Here is a 19,215-nt window from a genome sequence, read left to right on the forward strand (position 1 = left end):
GAAGTGGGTTGTTTGTTTTTCCAGTCAATGGAAAATTAATATGCAACCATTATCGTTCATTTGCCGTCAGTAAACTGAATATTTAAGAATGGCAGCTGTTGAAAAGCAGTATTTAATTTTCCATTTCATTGATTAATCCGTGAACAAACACAATGAGTCAAATGGGAGCCAGAGCTTTTAGATAGCAAACCCAGGAGCTAGAACATGCTATCAGGGTTGTTCCTGTGAATTAGTGTCAGATTATTCTTTGCAACAGTCCATTTTGTCCCACAGGTCTGTGTCCAATCTGTTCTTTTTCCTCTCCCAGTCAGTTAACGGGATAAAAGTCGACAGAAACAATCTTACAGTGACGTCTGTGGGGACGTCCCAAATGTGTTTCCTGAACTATGGCTTTCAAGGTCAACAAAAGCATTTGTTTTATTAAAAAAAAATGATTGTTCACAAAATGTGAAGTGCAGACCACCTAGTTTTAGACATTTTTTCAGTTTTTCCTTTGGCAAGCTGATATTGGGCAGAAACATGTTTAATCTGGCAAAGTAAAAGTCTTCCTCCCCCAAATTTAAGTGACAAACAGCAGCCCAGCGCCAAGCTTTCTGATTAATCACACCTGCAGCTTGAGAGCACAGCAGATAAAGTGGAGCAGTTTGTTTGGATACAGATTGCTGCAGGAAGACAGCAGGATCTGGACAGTCTCTTCTCTCTGCTTCCTCCTCCTCTTTACATAACTCCACTCTCACAGGACAGTCATTTCCCCGCCTGCGCTCTTCCACTGAAGTCGTTACTGTTTTCTCCCAGCGTCCGTTTGAAATAATGAGGCTCGTCGTCGTTCTGGCTGTGTTAATGGGAGTAAGTGGGATTCCCGACGTGACAATCAGCCCTCCGACTGCCTCAGCGGACACGTCAGCTCATCCCAACAGCATACCTGAGACGGCGGATGAATCTGAGCAGGTGAGGAGCAACCCGGTGGACGACTGTTGTGCTGTGGTTTGTGTTGCTTAGTAGCTGGATTTGAAGGGAGGGATGAAATGTTTCCAAGATGTTATTGTGCAATGACTGACACACACTCATGCAAGTACACTTGAAGGTAATACGTCTTTGTTGCAATCATTATAACATAAAGACCTTTCTGTACATAGTACAAAAGCCATTATAAGCTCAAGTCAAAACTCTGAGCTTAAACGCTGCCTGCAGACTTAACTGTTGCTAAAATGCAGGTAATAAATAGTCTTTCCACGTGAGGCAGACATTAGGAGGGGGGATTAAACAACTAAAGGAAAGTAAAATCTTGTTTTTGTGTAGAGCCGTGGTTGAAGATGAGGAGAAAATGATGAGTTCAGCTCTTCCACTTGTTCTTCTTCGCTGGCAGCTGTCCTGTAGCCTCCAAGTATTTGTGGATGAGTTCTTCTTGTGTGGCGGGCAGGCAGGGCTGATATCTGCTGTACTCCATGGTGTACTCTCCTTTCCCCTGAATAAACAATGACACAACATGTTAGCAATTCAGCTGTCTTCTTCTACAAACCATGTCTGATTCCAAGAATTTCCTCTATTTTTGTCCGTGCACATCTCCAATCCATCTAATCTTTCTCGCTAAAAATTCTTTGAACCATATCTAGTTGCCAAAATCCAGGACCTGATCAACACACTTGACGCACTCATCCAAGAAGCCTCCAGTTTTTACTGTGAACTCCAGCTGTAGGCTATCAAAGTAGCACAAATGGGCTACATAGCAGGCGGAGGCTTCAGCAGACTGCATACTGTCATACATGCGTGTTCAAGCCTCTGCTTAGAGCACCAGCTCTGATCTGATTGTTCTTGATGGAAATGTGACTGGACAGACGTCCTGAGATGAGCTCCAGTCATTGTTATGGCAGTACCCCCACCCTGCAGCTAGTTCAGCAGAAAGATGTCCCCCACCCCTCCACGCTGCCAGAGTAGTGCAGGCCCTCCTGGATGAGGAGCATATCCAGATGCTTCCTTGACCAGCATTATGTTGTAACAAGTTTCCTGTCGAGGATGACTGGGACATGCAGGATCAGCATGCTTATCAGAGCCAAACGCAACCGCTGCAAATGTCCAAAAATGGAGGGCAGTTCTTTGACAACAGATTGAATACTTATACAGTCTTTGCACAGACGAGTGACCACTTTCACCACATCCACAGGAGGCTTTACCTCATATTAAACACCTACCATATGGTCTATGATATCATTTGAAAAACAAACTTTAATTGAACTCATTCCTCAACATTACCTGACCGTCAGGTTTTGTATGTTTTTGAACTTACCTCAGTACAAGAGCGCAGCTCTGTGGCGTAACCAAACATGTCATTTAGTGGGATCTGTTGGAACAAACAGGATGACATTCGAGTTAAAGCAGGACAAGAAAGCGGGTGAAACTGGAGATAAGCACTGTATCGTTTATATTTACTGGACTTACATCAGCATAAAGAGTGAAGTATCCTTCACCCCCATCCTGTCCTGTGATGACGCCGTGGCGGCGGTTTACTCCAGCAATGACAGCTCCTTGAAACTCCTGGGGTGCAACGACTTCCACGGACATGATTGGCTCCAGGATCACTGCGTTGGCCTTTTCCATAGCTGTGGAGAAAACGGTGAACCCAGCGGCAACATAAACCAGATATTTTTCAGCTGAATCGGACACAAATGGAAAAAACAAACAGAAGGGCGTCCTCACCTTGTTTTAGAGCGCCCTCTCCTGCGCGGATAAAGGAGATCTCATTGGAGTCGACCATGTGGTGCGCTCCGTCTTCCAGGAGGAATCGGACTCCTGAGATCTTGTGCCCGCTCAGAGGGCCCTTCTCACAGGCGTCCTTGAAGCCCTGCAGCACGATGGGGGAAGGAGGGAGAAAATCGAGACTTTAAATTTGGAATCGCTTCCACTTGTGTTTAAAACTTATTCTGTGAGACCACGTGAAAGTGTTTGCATGCCTTTTCAACAGCTGGCACAAACTGCTTTGGGACGTTGGTTCCAACAGTTTGATCTTCAAACTCCAGTTTGGTGTAATGGTCTGACTCGAGAGGCTCGAGGACCCCGATGACTTTACCGTACTGCCCGGAGCCGCCACTCTGCTTCTTATGGGTGAAGTCAAATCTACGAGAGAGTGGGGGGAACACTTGTTAACATAGAGCGACACAACAGGAAGTAGATGATCCAAATGTATGCACCAATCAAATCAAAGAACCAACATAACCAAGAATACTCTTAAGAAACTAAAGTAGGTTTAAGTACTGGAATGTACAGTTTTATTTTGGGTTTATAACAAAGTATTTGCATATTCTAGGCTGTTTTAATGAGGAAAGATGAGATGTAACTTTAACTATTCAGTACTTCTGATGATTGATGAAATTGCATTTATAAATATGTCTGTTGGGGATCTCTAATTTACTCCAAATATAAGATTGTACCAATACCAAGTATACTTAAGCTCCAGCTCTATCCACTAAAATGTGAACATTTCCTTCATATTTTAACTGAAGCTGAAACTCTCCATTACTATATAACCAAATTTGACCTACTTTACTAAGTTGCAAACATTTGCAGAGGTCTGTTTGCTGTAAAGCGCTGCTTTTTTTTTTTTTTTTTAAAGTCAGGAGGAAGTGTTAAAAAGGGCTCTGTCTCTTTAAAAAGGGGCAGTCCTCAGTGAACTCTACTGTCAGAGGAAGTGGGAAGTTATCTTTCCATTTGCGCGAGGAGCAGCTGACTCGGAACACCGACTGTGAGGGGAAAAAACATTCCAGTTGGCAGAGATTCACTCCCCACTTTAATTCAGTTTGGGACACTTCACAGCTGCGTATCACTTCACCCTGTAAGAAAACACATGGTTTCTTTCCTGTATTGCTCAGTGGCTGTTGTGTGCAAAGCTGTGTTTGTCTACATAGCTGCTCACACCTAAAGATCAAAGTCCTCCAGGAACTGGAAGCCCTGCACAATAACCATCTTCTGTTCTCATTCACTCCTTTTCCCTCTCCCTCCACTTTCCACCCACAGATAAAGGCACGGACAGAGGAGGGAGCCGAGGAGGATGTGATGGCAACTGGCGAGCTGAACCCAAATCACTACCCTGCCAGGAGGGCAGCTCAGGTGGTCCAACACTACCTCAACACCCGGTACGGTTCACCATTCAGGCTGATCGGAGTGCAGACGGTCCACAGTGGGAACGCAGAGGTCAGCTGACCTTCAACACTGAAATATGTGAATATGCCACTGTAAATAAAAAAACAACAACAACAACTTGAATTTCCAATTTTTCTTTCAGGATGTGGCAGACTCCGGAAGAAAGTATCAGCTGGAGCTCTCGGTGAATGATATCATAACCAATGTAGGACTTTCTTTTTTCTCTTTTTCTTTTAACCACAATGTGAGGAAAAAAGACATAATGGTGGAGGAGGGAGGGGGGGTGCAGCTGCAGCTTCTTAAGAACCACAAAGAGTAATGATCCACCTCTCAAATAGGGTGGAGGTAATCTGAATAAATGTCTTCACCCACTCCCAAACACAGCGTTATCTGTGTTTGCTGCTGCCTATTGAAAGATCCTACAAATAAATCTTAGGTATGGTAAACAATCTCACAGCGTCTGGCTTAGTGTGAGCAGGTCTGACAAGAATGACTAAACAGCCTATAAAAGGAGGCTTATGTTAGCTTGTATGATGGTGTGGTGCAACCTCGACTCATCTGGGCTACATCCACTCCCATTTCTTGCTCACTAAGAATGCCTTTACTATTCGTTTTTTGCTAACTTTGTTTTGTTTAACTCCTTCAGACTACACAGACTTGCTCTGCAGAGCTTTTCTTTCCAAAAGGAAAAGGGCAACAGCCACCTGAAGTCAAAGCCTCGCTTGAGGAGCTCCTTAAAATTGACATTAAAGCTCAAGAAGAGGCTCTATACCAAAAATACAAGACCAACCAAACCCTGATGTCTGCACAGTACTTACCAGGTAAGTCCAATAAAACAGGCTTAACTGTCCAAGCTACTGCAGTTCCACCCAATCAACACTGAAAGTCAGATTTTGCACAACAGTTGCGTTCAGACATTTCAACACTGTCAGTGCTGCGGTGTTCCTCTAAACATTGACAACACAAGTGCTGTCATCATGAACGCAGGACGCTTGAGAGATGAGACGTAACTGAGAACTCTAAACTTCCCTCAGACAGCCACGGTCACATCGAGCCCGACATGAAGCCTTTTTGGCATCTGGGCATTCTGGCCTCCAGCTTCATCATGCTGAATGAATCCACTGAAAACACTCTGTACAACGTGGCTCAGGTGGCCAACATCACTCAGCTGGTAGGTGCTTTACAAAAATTTAAATATGAGCTTATTATAAGAAATTGATCACGCCCCCCCCCCCTTTAAGCCCCATGTCTGCACGATTTACTGAATACATACAGATTGTCAATAAAAGTCCTTCATGTGGTAAAACAAGACAGGTTATGTCGGCCATATAAACAAATGTATTAAGCCTTTAAAAAAATTTTTTTTTTGTTTTGTTTCCTACAGACAACTGAGGAGGACCACCTGGAGTTTGACTGTCACACACTGCTGCATGAAATGGTGTCCCAGGTAGACACTTGGCTAAAAAATGCCTTTAAAAAGCCTGAAATGCTAAAATAAAACTTTTTATAATCCTAATAGATTTGGTACTTGTGGTGTGTTGGAGTAAATTAAACATGCACTTTACTGCACTCATGCTAAACTTTGCTATTCAATCTGAGCCACATTTTTGCATCCAGAGATCTCGCTGATCTGACATTTTTCTGTGCCGATACAGGAAATCATTCACTGGAAGATGCTGTTTACCTGGTCTCCTGCAGAGGGGGTTAAAGTGGTGCAGATGAAGCGGCTGCCTCACCGCCATGAAAGGGAAAAATCTCCAAAGACTAACTAATCTGTGGGTGTTCATCACACAGCCAAGACCACTTATTTGTCCTCACATCTTGTGGGGTCAAATATTGGCGCATAAATGGTTTTTTTTGTTGTTGTTGTTTTTTCATGATGACGCTACAAGCACTAGGCACAGATCTACTGCTGAAACCTAGAATTTACACTCTTAAATGCTTTAACTCATAAGTATATGATATACTGAAATTGTTTTAAATGTCTGTGTTTGGTCTATTTTAGCTTAAATAAACTGTTTACAATGACAAAGTATTTTGTGCGTGCTTGTATGTGCGTGCGCGTAAGGACAAAGACTATCAGGACGTACGGTACGGGACTGGTGATCGTCTCTCTGAAAGCTACTTTGGGTTTTCCCATCACACAGGGGCAGTTGTATTCCCTCTCCATCCTCTGAGAGAAAAAGAGCAAAAATAAACTTGGATTAGATCATAAAGGTTACTCAGAACAGAGATCTGTTAATTTGCAGAATTAAAGCCTTCATGGAAATACTACTGAAGTACTTTACTCCAAACTCCAAAATTAGCCTGAGATAAAGCAACGCTGGTAAGGCCAAAGACACTCACTAAATTATTTGATTCCCTCACTGAATTTGTTAGTTTGCTCACAAAGAAATTAACAGCCTAATTTTTCTAGTAGTTTCTAAAGTAGAGAGACGGAACAAATCTGTTACATAAACATTAGAAATTGATTTGAATGTCCTTGAGCGAAACAAGTATTCGATCCCCTTCATCCAAACTGGGCACACAGATTACAATCAGTCAATCAATTACAGACTCCTGATATCAACTTGTGTGTTTAAAGCACACCTGTCCACACAATCAGTTTCTTTCCAATGCACAACAGGGAGAAGAGTGTGGACCTGCACAAGGCTGGAATGGACTACAAGACCAATCCAAGCCCGTTTGTTTCTTTTTAAGTGAGTAAACTTACAGATTCAGCAGGGAGATGAAATAATTATCCCCACGTTATATAATGGATTTGATGAGATGTCCCATGAAACGTGCAACCTGTCTAAGTGAGTACCTGTGAGTAGATTTCCAGATGCAGCTCGCCCATGCCTGAGATGATGGTTTCTTTGCTCTCAGTGTCATAATGCACTCTAAACGTCGGGTCTTCTCTGGTGAAACGGTTGATTCCTTTAGAGAATTTATCCAGGTCGTTCTGTTCAGTCGCACAAGAGGAATTAATAATAAGAGGGAGTGACAAAGAGGTGGATTTAAGACTAGAGTTATAATAAAAGGCACGTCTTTCAGGTTAAACGAGTATTTTTACCTTGTTGGCTGGCTTCATCGCCATGGAAATGACAGGTTCAGGGATGTGAATGGACTCCTGTGGGTGTTAAAAATTGACATCAAATGAAGATGCTTCTCATGAGGCACAAAAACACTTTAAAAAGAAGCAGGTTTCTTTGTCTTTCGGGTGTCCTTTGCTTCTTACCATGGACAGGTCAGCAGTTGTCTTGGATGTGAAAGTGTCTCCGCTGGCACAGTCGATTCCAAACAGGGCACAGATATCTCCCGCATAAACCTCATCCACATCCTTTCAAAGCAGAGAGAGAGCACAAAAAGCAGGATGATTGTTTTTTAAAAATGATGATAGGAATGACTAAAAAACAGTTTCACATCTTGTTTTGATAGAAGATGGGTGCAAACATGTTGTTTTGGTGTCACAGGGGATGTGGTTGATATCTACACCCTTGATTAAAGCCAAAAAGAGGAACCCAATCTTTCTGACCAGTCATGCTGCTCTGCTGTTTAATGTGCAAACCACAGATGGAAAACTGTGACCTCTCACAGCCTGCTGACGCAACGCCGGTTTGCTCTCACCTCCATCTGATCAGCATGAAGACGCACGAGCCTCTGAACTCTGACTTTCTTGCTTGTGCGTGTGTTGTAAATATATTCTCCCTTCTTCAGACAGCCTTGATACACTCGTATGTACGTCAGCTGACCAAACCTCCCGGCCTGAAAGACAGGAAATAGCAGAACATGGCAAACTGAAGTATTTCTATTGCACAAATGTGCAGAAATAGAGAGATCACGAGGACATGAGACAGAACAGATGCTCTCTGTCAAACTGAATCACCTCCAGTTTGAAAGCCAGACCAACGTAGGGGTTTGCAGAGTCTCTCGTTGGGTCCATTTGAATCTTTTTGGTTTCAGTGGAATCTCTAACAGAGTGGAAAAACCCGCCAATGTTAGTGGAAAAAAAAACAAACAACTTTTAATCTGATTTTGATTTAAATCTACAGTTTCAGGACACTTTGCATGCAAACTGACGTTCCTCTTCATACTCACTCTTCATTGAGGATGGCGTAGTTTTTGACTTCACTGGGGTTGGGCAGGTAATCCAGGACGGCGTCCAGTAGAGGCTGGACACCTTTGTTCTTCAGCGCTGTGCCCACCAACACTGGGGTGAAGAGACGCTGCACCGTAGCCCGGCGGATTGCTGCCTGGAAGGCAGTGAGGTGAAAACTGATTGAGACAAATGCCTTTATCTCTTCGCTGATGTGAAATGTTAATCTCAAAATTTGGATGTGAAAATTCTGAATGATTTTCAGGATTTCTATACAAACTTTGGGGTAACTGGTGATGCCAAATTTGGTATTTCCGGACTGATCAAAACTGACTCTCAGATATGTTTGCTTCTTTGGATCGCCACCACTTGTATCAAGTCTGAAATACAATCACCGGTCACTTTATTAGGTACACCCTGACAGTACTGGGTTGGACCTACTTTTTGCCTTAATTCTTTACGACACAGGAAACATTCCTGAGGTATTTTCATCCATGTTGACATGAGAGGATCGCAACGTTGCTGCAGATTTATCAGCTGCACATCCATGATGTGAATTTCCTGTTCCACCACATCGCAAAGGTGCTCTACTAGGTTGAGATCCGGCGAACTGTGGTGTTCATTTGAGTACAATGAACTAATTGTCACGTTCAAGAAACCAGTTTGAGATGATTTGAGCTTTGTGACATGATGTGTTATCCTGCTGGAAGATTGGTGCACAGTGGTCATAAAGAGAACCTGCACGGTCAGCAACAATACTCAGGTTGGCTGCTGCATTTAATCATTCCTCAGATAGTACTAAGAGGCCAAAGTATCCCCCACACCATTACATCAGCACCAAACTGAACTGCTGATAAGAAGCAGGATGGATCAATACTTTCATGTCGTTTATGTCAAATTCGGACCATCTGAATGTCACAGCAGAAACAGTCCTCAGACCACAGCACCTTTTTTCATGTAAGTTGTACCGTCAGTTGCAGTCTTCTGCTGCTGTAACCCATCTGCTACAAGGTTCAATGTGACGTACATTCATTATCTTCATTTCTTGGTTATAACAAGTGGTTATTTAAGTTATTGTTGCCCTACTGATCTTTTACCTATGGGATCAACAAGGCATTTACACACAGACGATTGCTGCTCACTGGATGTTTTCTCCTTTTCTGACTATTCTCTGTAAACTCTAGAGATGGTTGTGCAGGAAAAACCCAGGATATCAGCAGCTTCTGAAACCAAGCTGGTATCAACACCCATACCACATCCAGAGTCACTTAAATCACCTTTGTTCCCCAGTCCGATGCTCAGCTTGAACTTCAGCAGGTCATCCTGACCCTGTCTACATGCCTAATGCACTGAGTTGCTGCCATGTGATTGGCTGATTAGATATTCAGATTAACGAACAGTTGAACAGACGTACCTAATGAAATGACCAATAACTAGTGACTATACCTCAGATACCAGCGGGTTTAATTGAGGATTTTTTTTGTTTGTTTGTTTTTGTTGGAGTTTAGTTGACACTGTTAGATTTCACACAAACTGGTCTCTCAAACCTTCAGATCATCTTTGGTTGGAATTTTTTCCTCCAGGAACATCTCTCCCAAGATTTCATCAGCATTGGCGACACACTCCACCAGTTCCTGCCTGCGGTCTGCGGCCTCAGCTCGAAAATCTGCCGGGATCTCATCATAGCGCATAGTTTGCCTGCAGGAAGCACGACGCAGCTTTAAATATTTTATACAGATCAGACTCGTAAGGAAACTTGGTCTTATCCACAATTTCTATGGGACTGATGCAGATCGCAACAGTTTAATTGTACAATAGCTGACCTTAAGTCTAATTCATGGCAGAGGGAAAATAAAAACCACCCATTTACACATAAATTCATCTTACCCAAACTGTCCTTCGAAATACATGCTCCGCTCCTCTATGAGGTCAATGATGCCACGCATGTTCCCCTCCAGCCCGATGGGGATGTTCACAAACGCTGCGTTGTGGTTCAGTTTGGATCTTAAAAAAAGTAGAAAATTTCTTTAAAACTGCGAAAAAATCCAAAGAAAGAAACACACAGCTGCTTACTGCAAGAACCTAAAGAGCTCCTGTATATTCTCACATTTTACTGCTCTTTGATTTCATGCAAACTAATAAAATAATAAAAGTCCAGGAAAAGAAACGTTGAATACACCAAATGTGCAAACAAACGGGGGAAAAATATTGATTACTACACTGCAATCTAGTGTGCAATGTGGAATATGGGTTAAATATATTTGTTTTATTGCATTTACAAGCTGTATTATTGATTAAGAAGTTAGTCTTTGTGTTTGCTGCATTAATGAAACACTTAACACAGTCAGTGTCAGACATGAAAAAGCTGAGATACAAGGACTGGTCTACATTTTCTCAAGGGATTCTTCTGGCTAAAGATCCAAAGACTGAAACATGGAGTTAAAAATAAAAGTCCAACTACAGTGTCACTTTCAAGTTACCTCTAAGGATTTAGGGAGTTTATGATTTTGTTTTTTAAACTGCAACCTATAATAAATACATCCTTTAAAGGCACCCAGGTCCATCCAAGAAGGTCACTGTGGCCCCTCAGCTGATATCTTAAAAGTATAAGTACAATTAAGTCACATGGTTTGGTAATGGAAATGTTAAATACACACATTGCTGATAAGTTAATACAATTATCACCTAATCTGTATTATTATCCAGTTAAAAACTGCTTAAAGCACCAATCGTGGTGCCTGAAGAGGACATTCATGTTGGAGAACATGGGCCTATGCAAGTGAGACCTTAGGAAGTCAGCTACTCCTTAAATAACTTGTCTTTAAAGCATGCTCTCACCATGAGCATACTGTGCGTTTATGCTTGTTATGCACACCAGGTCAAGATGTGGTTTCAGATAAGTTGTTTATGCTTCAATTTTGCGTAGGTTGTAAAGGTGGCAGAACTAATCTCTCCTCAGTTTTTCTACCGACGTCTCAAAGCCTTTCAAAGCTGTTTGCTCATCCAGTCCATACACGTTATTCTTCAGTCCTCAGCCCTGTGGTGTAACGGCAAACATGCCGATGCGTCTGACTGTTCTCTCTGTGTGACGTGCAGAGATGGGCAGTAACGCGTTACTGTAATCCGATTACTTTTTTCAAGTAACTAGTAAAGTAAGGGATTACTATTGCAAAAACGGTAATTAGATTACCGTTACTTTCCCGTAGGAACGCTGCGTTAGTGCGTTACTAAAACCGTGATTTTTTTGCGAGAATGTCTCATGACAGTGACGTAAGCGAGTGCGACGTTCGTGACAACAGCTGTGTGCAGATCAACAGTGGATCATATATCGAGTGCGGGAGAGAGTATGAGCGTGCAGCGTTTAAAGCGTGGAAGTACTGACCTTACTTTGAGTTTGATTCCATAAAAAGTGACAAAAACATTAGTGTCCATTAGCATTGTGCGTGGGAAGAAAACATCTTTTTACAGCGAAAAAAACCCCTAAACTTCCAAGCAAGCTCCAAGTGCGCTATGACGTAATGGAAAATTCACAGAGAAACTGCCGTATCCTTCCACTGACCGCTGCGGCACACCTGCACCAGGGTAAACCTCCGCCTACCCAACTCCTGCTGTACAGGTGAAAATAGAGCAACAGGACCGCTAGTCTTTGATTTTATTTATTTTCTGCTGTGTTTTACTTGCATCTATTTGAAAGAGTGAGTGTAAACACAAAAAAAAAAAAAATATTTTATGTGCTGGAATGTGCAGAAAATAGGTTTAAATATTAAACAAATTTCTTCCAGTCAGAGAATGTTGCATATAATTAAATTTTTGCTTGATGCATAAAGTTAAAAGATTCAAATTAATAAAACTATAAAAGTTTTAAAAAGAGACTTTTCCATTTGATTACATTTTGTATGATGGATTATGCAGAAAAAGTAGAATTGGGCTGAAAGATCTATCGCTTTATCACCTATTCAGGTTGTAAATCGTGTTTTTAAAAAGTAACTAAGTAATTAATTACTTTTGAAAATAAGTAATCAGTAAAGTAACGGGATTACTTTTTGGGGGAAGTAATCAGTAATTAGTTACTGATTACTTTTTTCAAGTAACTTGACCAACACTGGTGACGTGTGTGTACAAACCGTACCTCATCTGCTGCAGGGCTCGTCCGGGGTTGGCGCCCATTCGGTCCAGCTTGTTGATGAAGGTGAGGAAGGGGACGCTGTAGCGTTTCATTTGTCTGTTTACCGTCATGGTTTGACACTGGACGCCTCCCACCGCGCACAGAACCAGCACGGCTCCATCCAGCACGCGCAGAGCACGCTCCACCTCGATGGTGAAGTCCACGTGACCTGTGAGGCACATCGAGTTCAGACGCACTCAAAATGAAAGTGCTGAAAATGTGCCTTCACACCCCTTCACATTTCTACCGCTGTTAAAGAGTTGACAGAAAAAAAATGATCAAAGCAGGGACGTTGCAACTGCATGACTGGTTCTGATTAAATGATAGAAATGCTAACATACAACATAGATGACTCGGGGCCACTGACACTCTCTGTTGAGAAAAAAATGTCTGGCTTTTACGTGAGACTATAACATTCAAAGTTCTTTCAACTTTTATCCTCTGTTAAATTTTTGGTGGAGGAAAGTTACAATTACATCAGCTCTGAATCACTTTTCCACTTCCAAACAGACAATGTGAGCAGCTTTAGATCCTCAGGTGCACAAAAATGTTTAAAATACATTACAAATAAACAATCACGCCTCACTCTACAACACCACTAAGGTGCGAAGACTACAGCACACTTTAATTTTAATTCACGTGGCTTCTGTGGCAAACCACACAACAAAATAAAGCCTAATGAGCAAGGCTGGATTTTGATGCTGTTGCAGTTTTATAAAGAGCTAAAACAAACAAAAATATCAACCGATTTTGATATCGGATGTGTGTTTTTGTTTTGTGTTTTTGAACCGTGTGACTCAAATAAACTGATCAGGACAGAAGGAAAACCAACCAATGACATCAGTGCTGTGAAAATGTATTATCCCCTGCCTCGTTACATCATTAACTGTCTAACGACATTCTTTTCAATTTCATTACCCACAAACAAGTCTAATTTCTACTGTAGAATCAACAAATCACTGACACAGAACCTGTCTGACAAAGTGAAGTGATGCTAAATGATCTCAAAAAGCAACACATCATGTCACATCATGTCAAAAGCTGAGAAACAAAGTCATTGACATTTATCAGTCTGGAAATGGTTATAAAGCCATTTACAGTGGGGCAAAAAAGTATTTAGTCAGCCACCAATTGTGCAAGTTCCCCCACTTAAAATGATGACAGAGGTCGGTAATTTGCACCAGAGGTACTTTTCAACTGTGAGAGACAGAATGTGAAAAAAAAATCCATGAATCCACATGGTAGGATTTGTAAAGAATTTATTCGTAAATTAGGGAGGAAAATAAGTATTTGGTCACCTCAAACAAGGAAAATCTCTGGCTCTCACAGACCTGTAACGTCTTCTGTAAGAAGCTTTTCTGTCCCCCACTCGTTACCTGTATGAATGGCACCTGTTTGAACTCATCATCTGTATAAAAGACACCTGTCCACAGCATCAAACAGTCAGACTCCAAACTCGCCTGAAGTTTGCCAGAGAGCACATGGATGATACAGCAGAGGATTGGGAGAATGTCATGTGGTCAGATGAAACCAAAGTAGAACTTTTTGGTATAAACTCAACTCGTCGTGTTTGGAGGAAGAAGAATACTGAGTTGCATCCCAAGAACACCATACCTACTGTGAAGCATGGGAGTGGAAACATCATGCTATGGGGCTGTTTTTCTGCCAAGGGGACAGGACGACTGATCCGTGTTAAGGACAGAATGAATGGGGCCATGTATCGTGAGATTTTGAGCCAAAACCTCCTTCCATCAGTGTTACGTTTCGGTGTGTCAGTGTTTTGTTTTTGCGTGACTGTTATGTATTTCCTGCTTTACTTTGAAAGTCTGTGTTATTTTAGTGTGTTCAGTTTACGTTTTCCCTGTCTCGTCAGTTCTAATTTGCCCCAGCTGTGTTTCCCTCTTGTGGTCCATTTCCTGATTGCTCCCTCTATGTATTTAAACCCTGTGTTTCAGTATGTCATGGTGGCGATCTCCCCCGTGTTGTAAATAGTTTGGTGTTTTGTTGTGAATAAATAGTCTGTTGTAAATAGCTGTAAATGGGTTTGTTAATATTTTCGTTTGAGACACCTTCGTTTTGGGATTTTGGTGGAGAGCTTTAGTTTTTTTTCTCGTGTGTTTTGCCTTATTTTTATTTTCCTGCGTTGCACCCCGGTTGCCTAGGCCGGGGTGTAACATATGGGGGCTCGTCCGGGATCGCTGGAGGGTCCGAGGTCCGCTTCAGTGCTCGTCTGTCTTCGCTGGAGGATCCGAGGGACCGCTCCAGCCTTCATCCGCCTTCGCTGGAGGATCCGAGGGACCGCTCCAGCCTTCTGCAGCTGGTGGACTGCGTGTCCGTGTGTGCAGCTGGTGAGCTGCTCGTCTGTCTTCGCTGGAGGATCCGAGGGACCGCTCCAGCCTTCATCCGCCTTCGCTGGAGGGTCCGAGGGACCGCTCCAGCCTTCGTCGTCTGCTGGAGGGTCAGTGGGACCGCTCCAGCCGTCATCAGTTTCATCTGCCTTCGCTTCAGCCGTCCGTCTCCGCTGGAGGGTCCGTGGGACCACTCCAGCCTTCGTCGTCTGCTGGAGGGTCAGGGGGACCGCTCCAGCCTCCCTCGGTTTCATCTGCCTCCGCTGGAGGGTCCGTGGGACCGCTTCAGTCTTCGTTTGCCTTCGCTGGGGGGTCCGAGGGACCGCCCCAGCCTTCGTCGTCTGCTGGAGGGTCCGTGGGACCGCTCCAGCCTTCTTCAGCCTTCGTCCGCCTTCGCTGGAGGGTCCGAGGCACCGCTCCGGCCTTCGTCTGCCTTTGCTGGAGGGTCCGAGGCACCGCTTCAGTCTTCGTTTGTCTTCGCTGGAGGGTCCGAGGCACCGCTCCAGCCTTCGTCTGCCTTCGCTGGAGGGTCCGTGGGACCGCTCCAGACTTCATCCGTCTTCGCTGGAGGGTCCGTGGGACCGCTCCAGCCTCCACCAGCCTTCATCCGGTTTTGATCAAACATTTCACTTGGGGTTACATGTTTGATTTTTGGGTAGGGGGAAATGTTACGTTTCGGTGTGTCAGTGTTTTGTTTTTGCGTGACTGTTATGTATTTCCTGCTTTACTTTGAAAGTCTGTGTTATTTTAGTGTGTTCAGTTTACGTTTTCCCTGTCTCGTCAGTTCTAATTTGCCCCAGCTGTGTTTCCCTCTTGTGGTCCATTTCCTGATTGCTCCCTCTATGTATTTAAACCCTGTGTTTCAGTATGTCATGGTGGCGATCTCCCCCGTGTTGTAAATAGTTTGGTGTTTTGTTGTGAATAAATAGTCTGTTGTAAATAGCTGTAAATGGGTTTGTTAATATTTTCGTTTGAGACACCTTCGTTTTGGGATTTTGGTGGAGAGCTTTAGTTTTTTTTCTCGTGTGTTTTGCCTTATTTTTATTTTCCTGCGTTGCACCCCGGTTGCCTAGGCCGGGGTGTAACAATCAGTGAGAACTTTGAAGATGAAACGAGGCTGGGTCTTCCAACATGACAATGATCCAAAACACACCGCCCGGGCAACAAAGGAGTGGCTCCGTAAGAAGCATTTGAAAGTCCTGGAGTGGCCTAGCCAGTCTCCAGACCTCAACCCCATAGAAAATCTGTGGCGGGAGTTGAAAGTCCGTGTTGCTCGGCGACAGCCCCAAAACATCACTGCTCTCGAGAAGATCTGCATGGAGGAATGGGCCAAAATACCAGCTACTGTGTGTGCAAACCTGCTAAAGACCTATAGTAAACGTTTGACCTCTGTTATTGCCAACAAAGGTTATGTTACAAAGTATTGAGTTGTATTTTTGTTATTGACCAAATACTTATTTTCCACCCTGATTTACGGATAAATTCTTTACAAATCCTACCATGTGGATTCATGGATTTTTTTTTTTTTTTTTTTTTTTCACATTCTGTCTCTCACAGTTGAAGTGTACCTCTGGTGCAAATTACTGACCTCTGTCATCATTTTAAGTAGGGGAACTTGCACAATCGGTGGCTGACTAAATACTTTTTTGCCCCACTGTATATTGGATTCCTGTGAACTACAATGACAGGCATCATCCACAAATGGAGAAAACAGTGGTGAACTCCAAGAGTGCCCTGACAACGCATCCAGGAGGTCACAAAAAAACCCAGAAAAATGTCTGCATGCCTCACTTGCCTCAGTTAAGGTCAAAGTTCATGACTCAACAATAAGAAAGCAGTTGGGGAAAAAAAAAGGCACAAAGGCTCTTCTCACATTTGCCAAAAAACATAGGGAAATGAGGCTGCTTCAGGAGCGACTTGAACAACTTGCAGAAAATCTTGAAGGAGAATGTCTGACCATGAGTTGTGCCCTGAAGCTCAAGAGCACTTGGGTTCTTCAGCAGAACACACCAGCAATTCCCCCTCTGACTGGCTCAAAAAATAAATAAATAAAATGAAGGTTTTGGATGGGCCTAGTCAAACCCATCTGTCACTCCTACAACACATCACCACTGCCTTGCTGTCCTCATGCATGTCCTGCACCACCCTCACATACTTCCCCGTCACTCCTGACTTCCTCGGTATCTCTTGGCACCCCATCAAATGCTTGTCTAGATCCAAAAAAGACACAGTGCAACTCCTTCTGACCTCTTCTATACCTCTCTATCAACCCTCTAAAATCAAATATCATATCTGTAGAGCTCTTTTTAAAAATTAAGGCGCTCACTGATCATCCCCTCTGTTCTTAACCTAGTGTCAACAACTCCCTCCCCTAGCTTTACGGTCTGGCTCATCAACTTTATTCTTTGTAGTTACTACAACTCTGCACATCACCCTTTTTTGTGAAAATCAATGCTAATACACTTCTCTTTTCTTCAGGCATCCTCTCACTCTCCAAGACTGTGTTAAACAATCTGGTCAAAACGGTCCATTGTCTTCTCTCCTAGACATCTCAATACCTACACAGGTAAGTATCTTCATAGCTGACCTCACTTCCTCTGCACTAGTAGCAGAGCAAGAGGTAAAAACTGCTTTGGAGTGAGTGCGGATCAGTCTGTCGATTCATTTTTGACCATTTACTGACAGTTAATGAACAGGTAATACTAAATTACCCTACCTGTGCAGCTCACCTCAGCAAACGTTACTTTGTAGTTACACAAAGCACCACAGTAATGAGTTACATTTTTACTAGGTGTATGTCTAATTACCTGGCGTGTCAATTATGTTGATGTTGTAATCTTTCCACACGGTGTATGTAGCAGCTGACTGGATGGTGATGCCTCGTTGTCTCTCCAACTCCATGGAGTCCATAGTGGCTCCAACGCCATCTTTCCCCTTCACCTAAACAACACAGGTGAGGGAAAGCATTCGTGAGCCTCACCTAAACGGAAAAAGGAGCTTGATAAAGACAATGAAACGGACTCACCTCATGGATCTCTGCTATCCTGCCGGTGTAGTAGAGCACGCGCTCGGTCAGGGTGGTTTTCCCAGAGTCGATGTGAGCGGAGATCCCGATGTTGCGGATCCTCTCGCTTGGAAAGACACCGGAGGAGCAGCTCCGGCAGCTGTTGATGAGCACCTGAGGATATGAAACCATCACAGTTCACTCGATCTACCGACTGTGAAACAAACTGGACTGAGGTCAAGTCAGCAGACCCGGGTTAGATAATATTACCTTTTTAAGTGTGACGGTTCCTCGCGCCGAAAGATGCGTTTTAGCTAAAAACATGCCCGCTTTTAACACCCTCATCTCGGCAACAGCTCAGTGGAGTACAGCTTGGTCGTAGTATTGCCCTGTTTAGATGACCCCGGTGCTGCTGACACCCCGGTGAAAGTCACGCCGGGACCCTAGCTGCTTGTGAAACGACTGCTTCCGGGTTTACGGAAGCCCAGAAGTACCAAAATCACAAACGTTTAAGTTTTCTCTTAAAACGCATTATTTATTTATTTGTCCCCTTTCTTTCTTTTAATGTTATTTAAATGTTAACGTGTTTTGAAAAGCCAAACGTGTTTAGCCACGAATCTTAATTTATCTGTTTGATAAATTATTTTTTAGGAAATAAAAAATATATCTCCAACTTGCACATGAAAAATATCTGAACCTTTGTGTTGACTGTCATGTCTATTTTATTTATCACCTATAGCACATTTAAACAACAGAAGTTGAACCAAAGTGCTTTATAAGCAAGCACATTTACATTCCAGGTCTTAAAGTAACCCAGTTTCAAATTACATGACAAGTTGAAAGGTGTGTTTCGTTGTGTTAACTGATTATTGTGGAAATTAAATTCACAGTCGTTAAAATCAGAATTCATGATGATTCATCTCATAAATCATTACACACTGCTCTTCCCTTCATAAGCCACCTTTATAAGTTAAAAGTATCGGCATCAGCATTGGTATCGGCAATGATGGCCTTGTATTTATTTGGTATCATCAATACCAATTTTTTCAGTATCGCACACTGCTAGTTCACCACTAAAAAGAAAAAAAAGAGGTAATATCTCAAGATTTCAATTTACATCTGAAAACTCCAAATTTTAGTCATTAAATCGAAATTTCAGCATATTAAGTTGTCATTTTTACTTACAGATAGATAAAAAGAAATCACGGGCATTAACAAATTTCCATCCCATACTTCTAAATGTAAGAAATCCAAAATTATTTCTGGATGGTCAACTTTGGTATTTCTTGAATATCAAACACAAAAAAATGCAAATATAATTTTTTTAAGCTACCTTGCTGTTACGATGTTTACGCTTTTGATTTATCAGACTAAAATTTTTTTTAACCTTTCTCAATTGTAAAGGTTACTAACGGTTTTTCTTTAGCGCCTAAAAAGCCAAAATTCGTGGTGCACTTGAAGGTAACTCCATTAAATGACCTGTAGG

The 19,215-nt window shown here is 42.7% G+C and overlaps 2 protein-coding genes across 3 annotated transcripts; one reads left to right on the forward strand and one right to left on the reverse strand.

The window, feature by feature from the left end:
* Positions 1–96: 96 nt before the first annotated feature.
* Positions 97–18,207, reverse strand: gfm1 (G elongation factor, mitochondrial 1). The gene is made up of 18 exons (XM_085243519.1): positions 18,000–18,207; positions 17,751–17,903; positions 17,533–17,665; positions 12,342–12,546; positions 10,100–10,216; positions 9,760–9,910; positions 8,215–8,369; positions 8,003–8,087; positions 7,744–7,881; positions 7,355–7,456; positions 7,190–7,246; positions 6,941–7,078; positions 6,225–6,307; positions 2,949–3,111; positions 2,695–2,839; positions 2,437–2,597; positions 2,285–2,338; positions 97–1,465 (listed from the first exon to the last, which is right to left on the reverse strand). The coding sequence occupies exons 1-18, from the start codon at positions 18,072–18,074 to the stop codon at positions 1,334–1,336; spliced, it is 2,247 nt and encodes a 748-aa protein (XP_085099645.1). The 5' UTR covers positions 18,075–18,207; the 3' UTR covers positions 97–1,333.
* On the forward strand, positions 811–6,166 carry lxn (latexin). Of its 2 annotated transcripts, none has more exons than XM_085243534.1 (7): positions 811–948; positions 4,009–4,185; positions 4,277–4,339; positions 4,781–4,955; positions 5,169–5,305; positions 5,519–5,581; positions 5,790–6,166. In XM_085243534.1, exons 1-7 carry the CDS (start codon positions 811–813, stop codon positions 5,904–5,906), a joined length of 870 nt encoding a protein of 289 aa, XP_085099660.1. In that variant the 3' UTR covers positions 5,907–6,166. The 2 variants fall into 2 exon arrangements, with proteins under 2 accessions (XP_085099660.1, XP_085099661.1); XM_085243535.1 differs by lacking the exon at positions 811–948 and adding an exon at positions 3,676–3,826.
* Positions 18,208–19,215: the final 1,008 nt, after the last annotated feature.

The sequence above is a fragment of the Mchenga conophoros genome, linkage group LG14 (genome assembly GCF_057382185.1).
Source record: "Mchenga conophoros isolate Kocher_MC1m ecotype Shallow Benthic linkage group LG14, M_conophoros_male_GT1.1, whole genome shotgun sequence".
NCBI classification, from domain to species: domain Eukaryota; kingdom Metazoa; phylum Chordata; class Actinopteri; order Cichliformes; family Cichlidae; genus Mchenga; species Mchenga conophoros.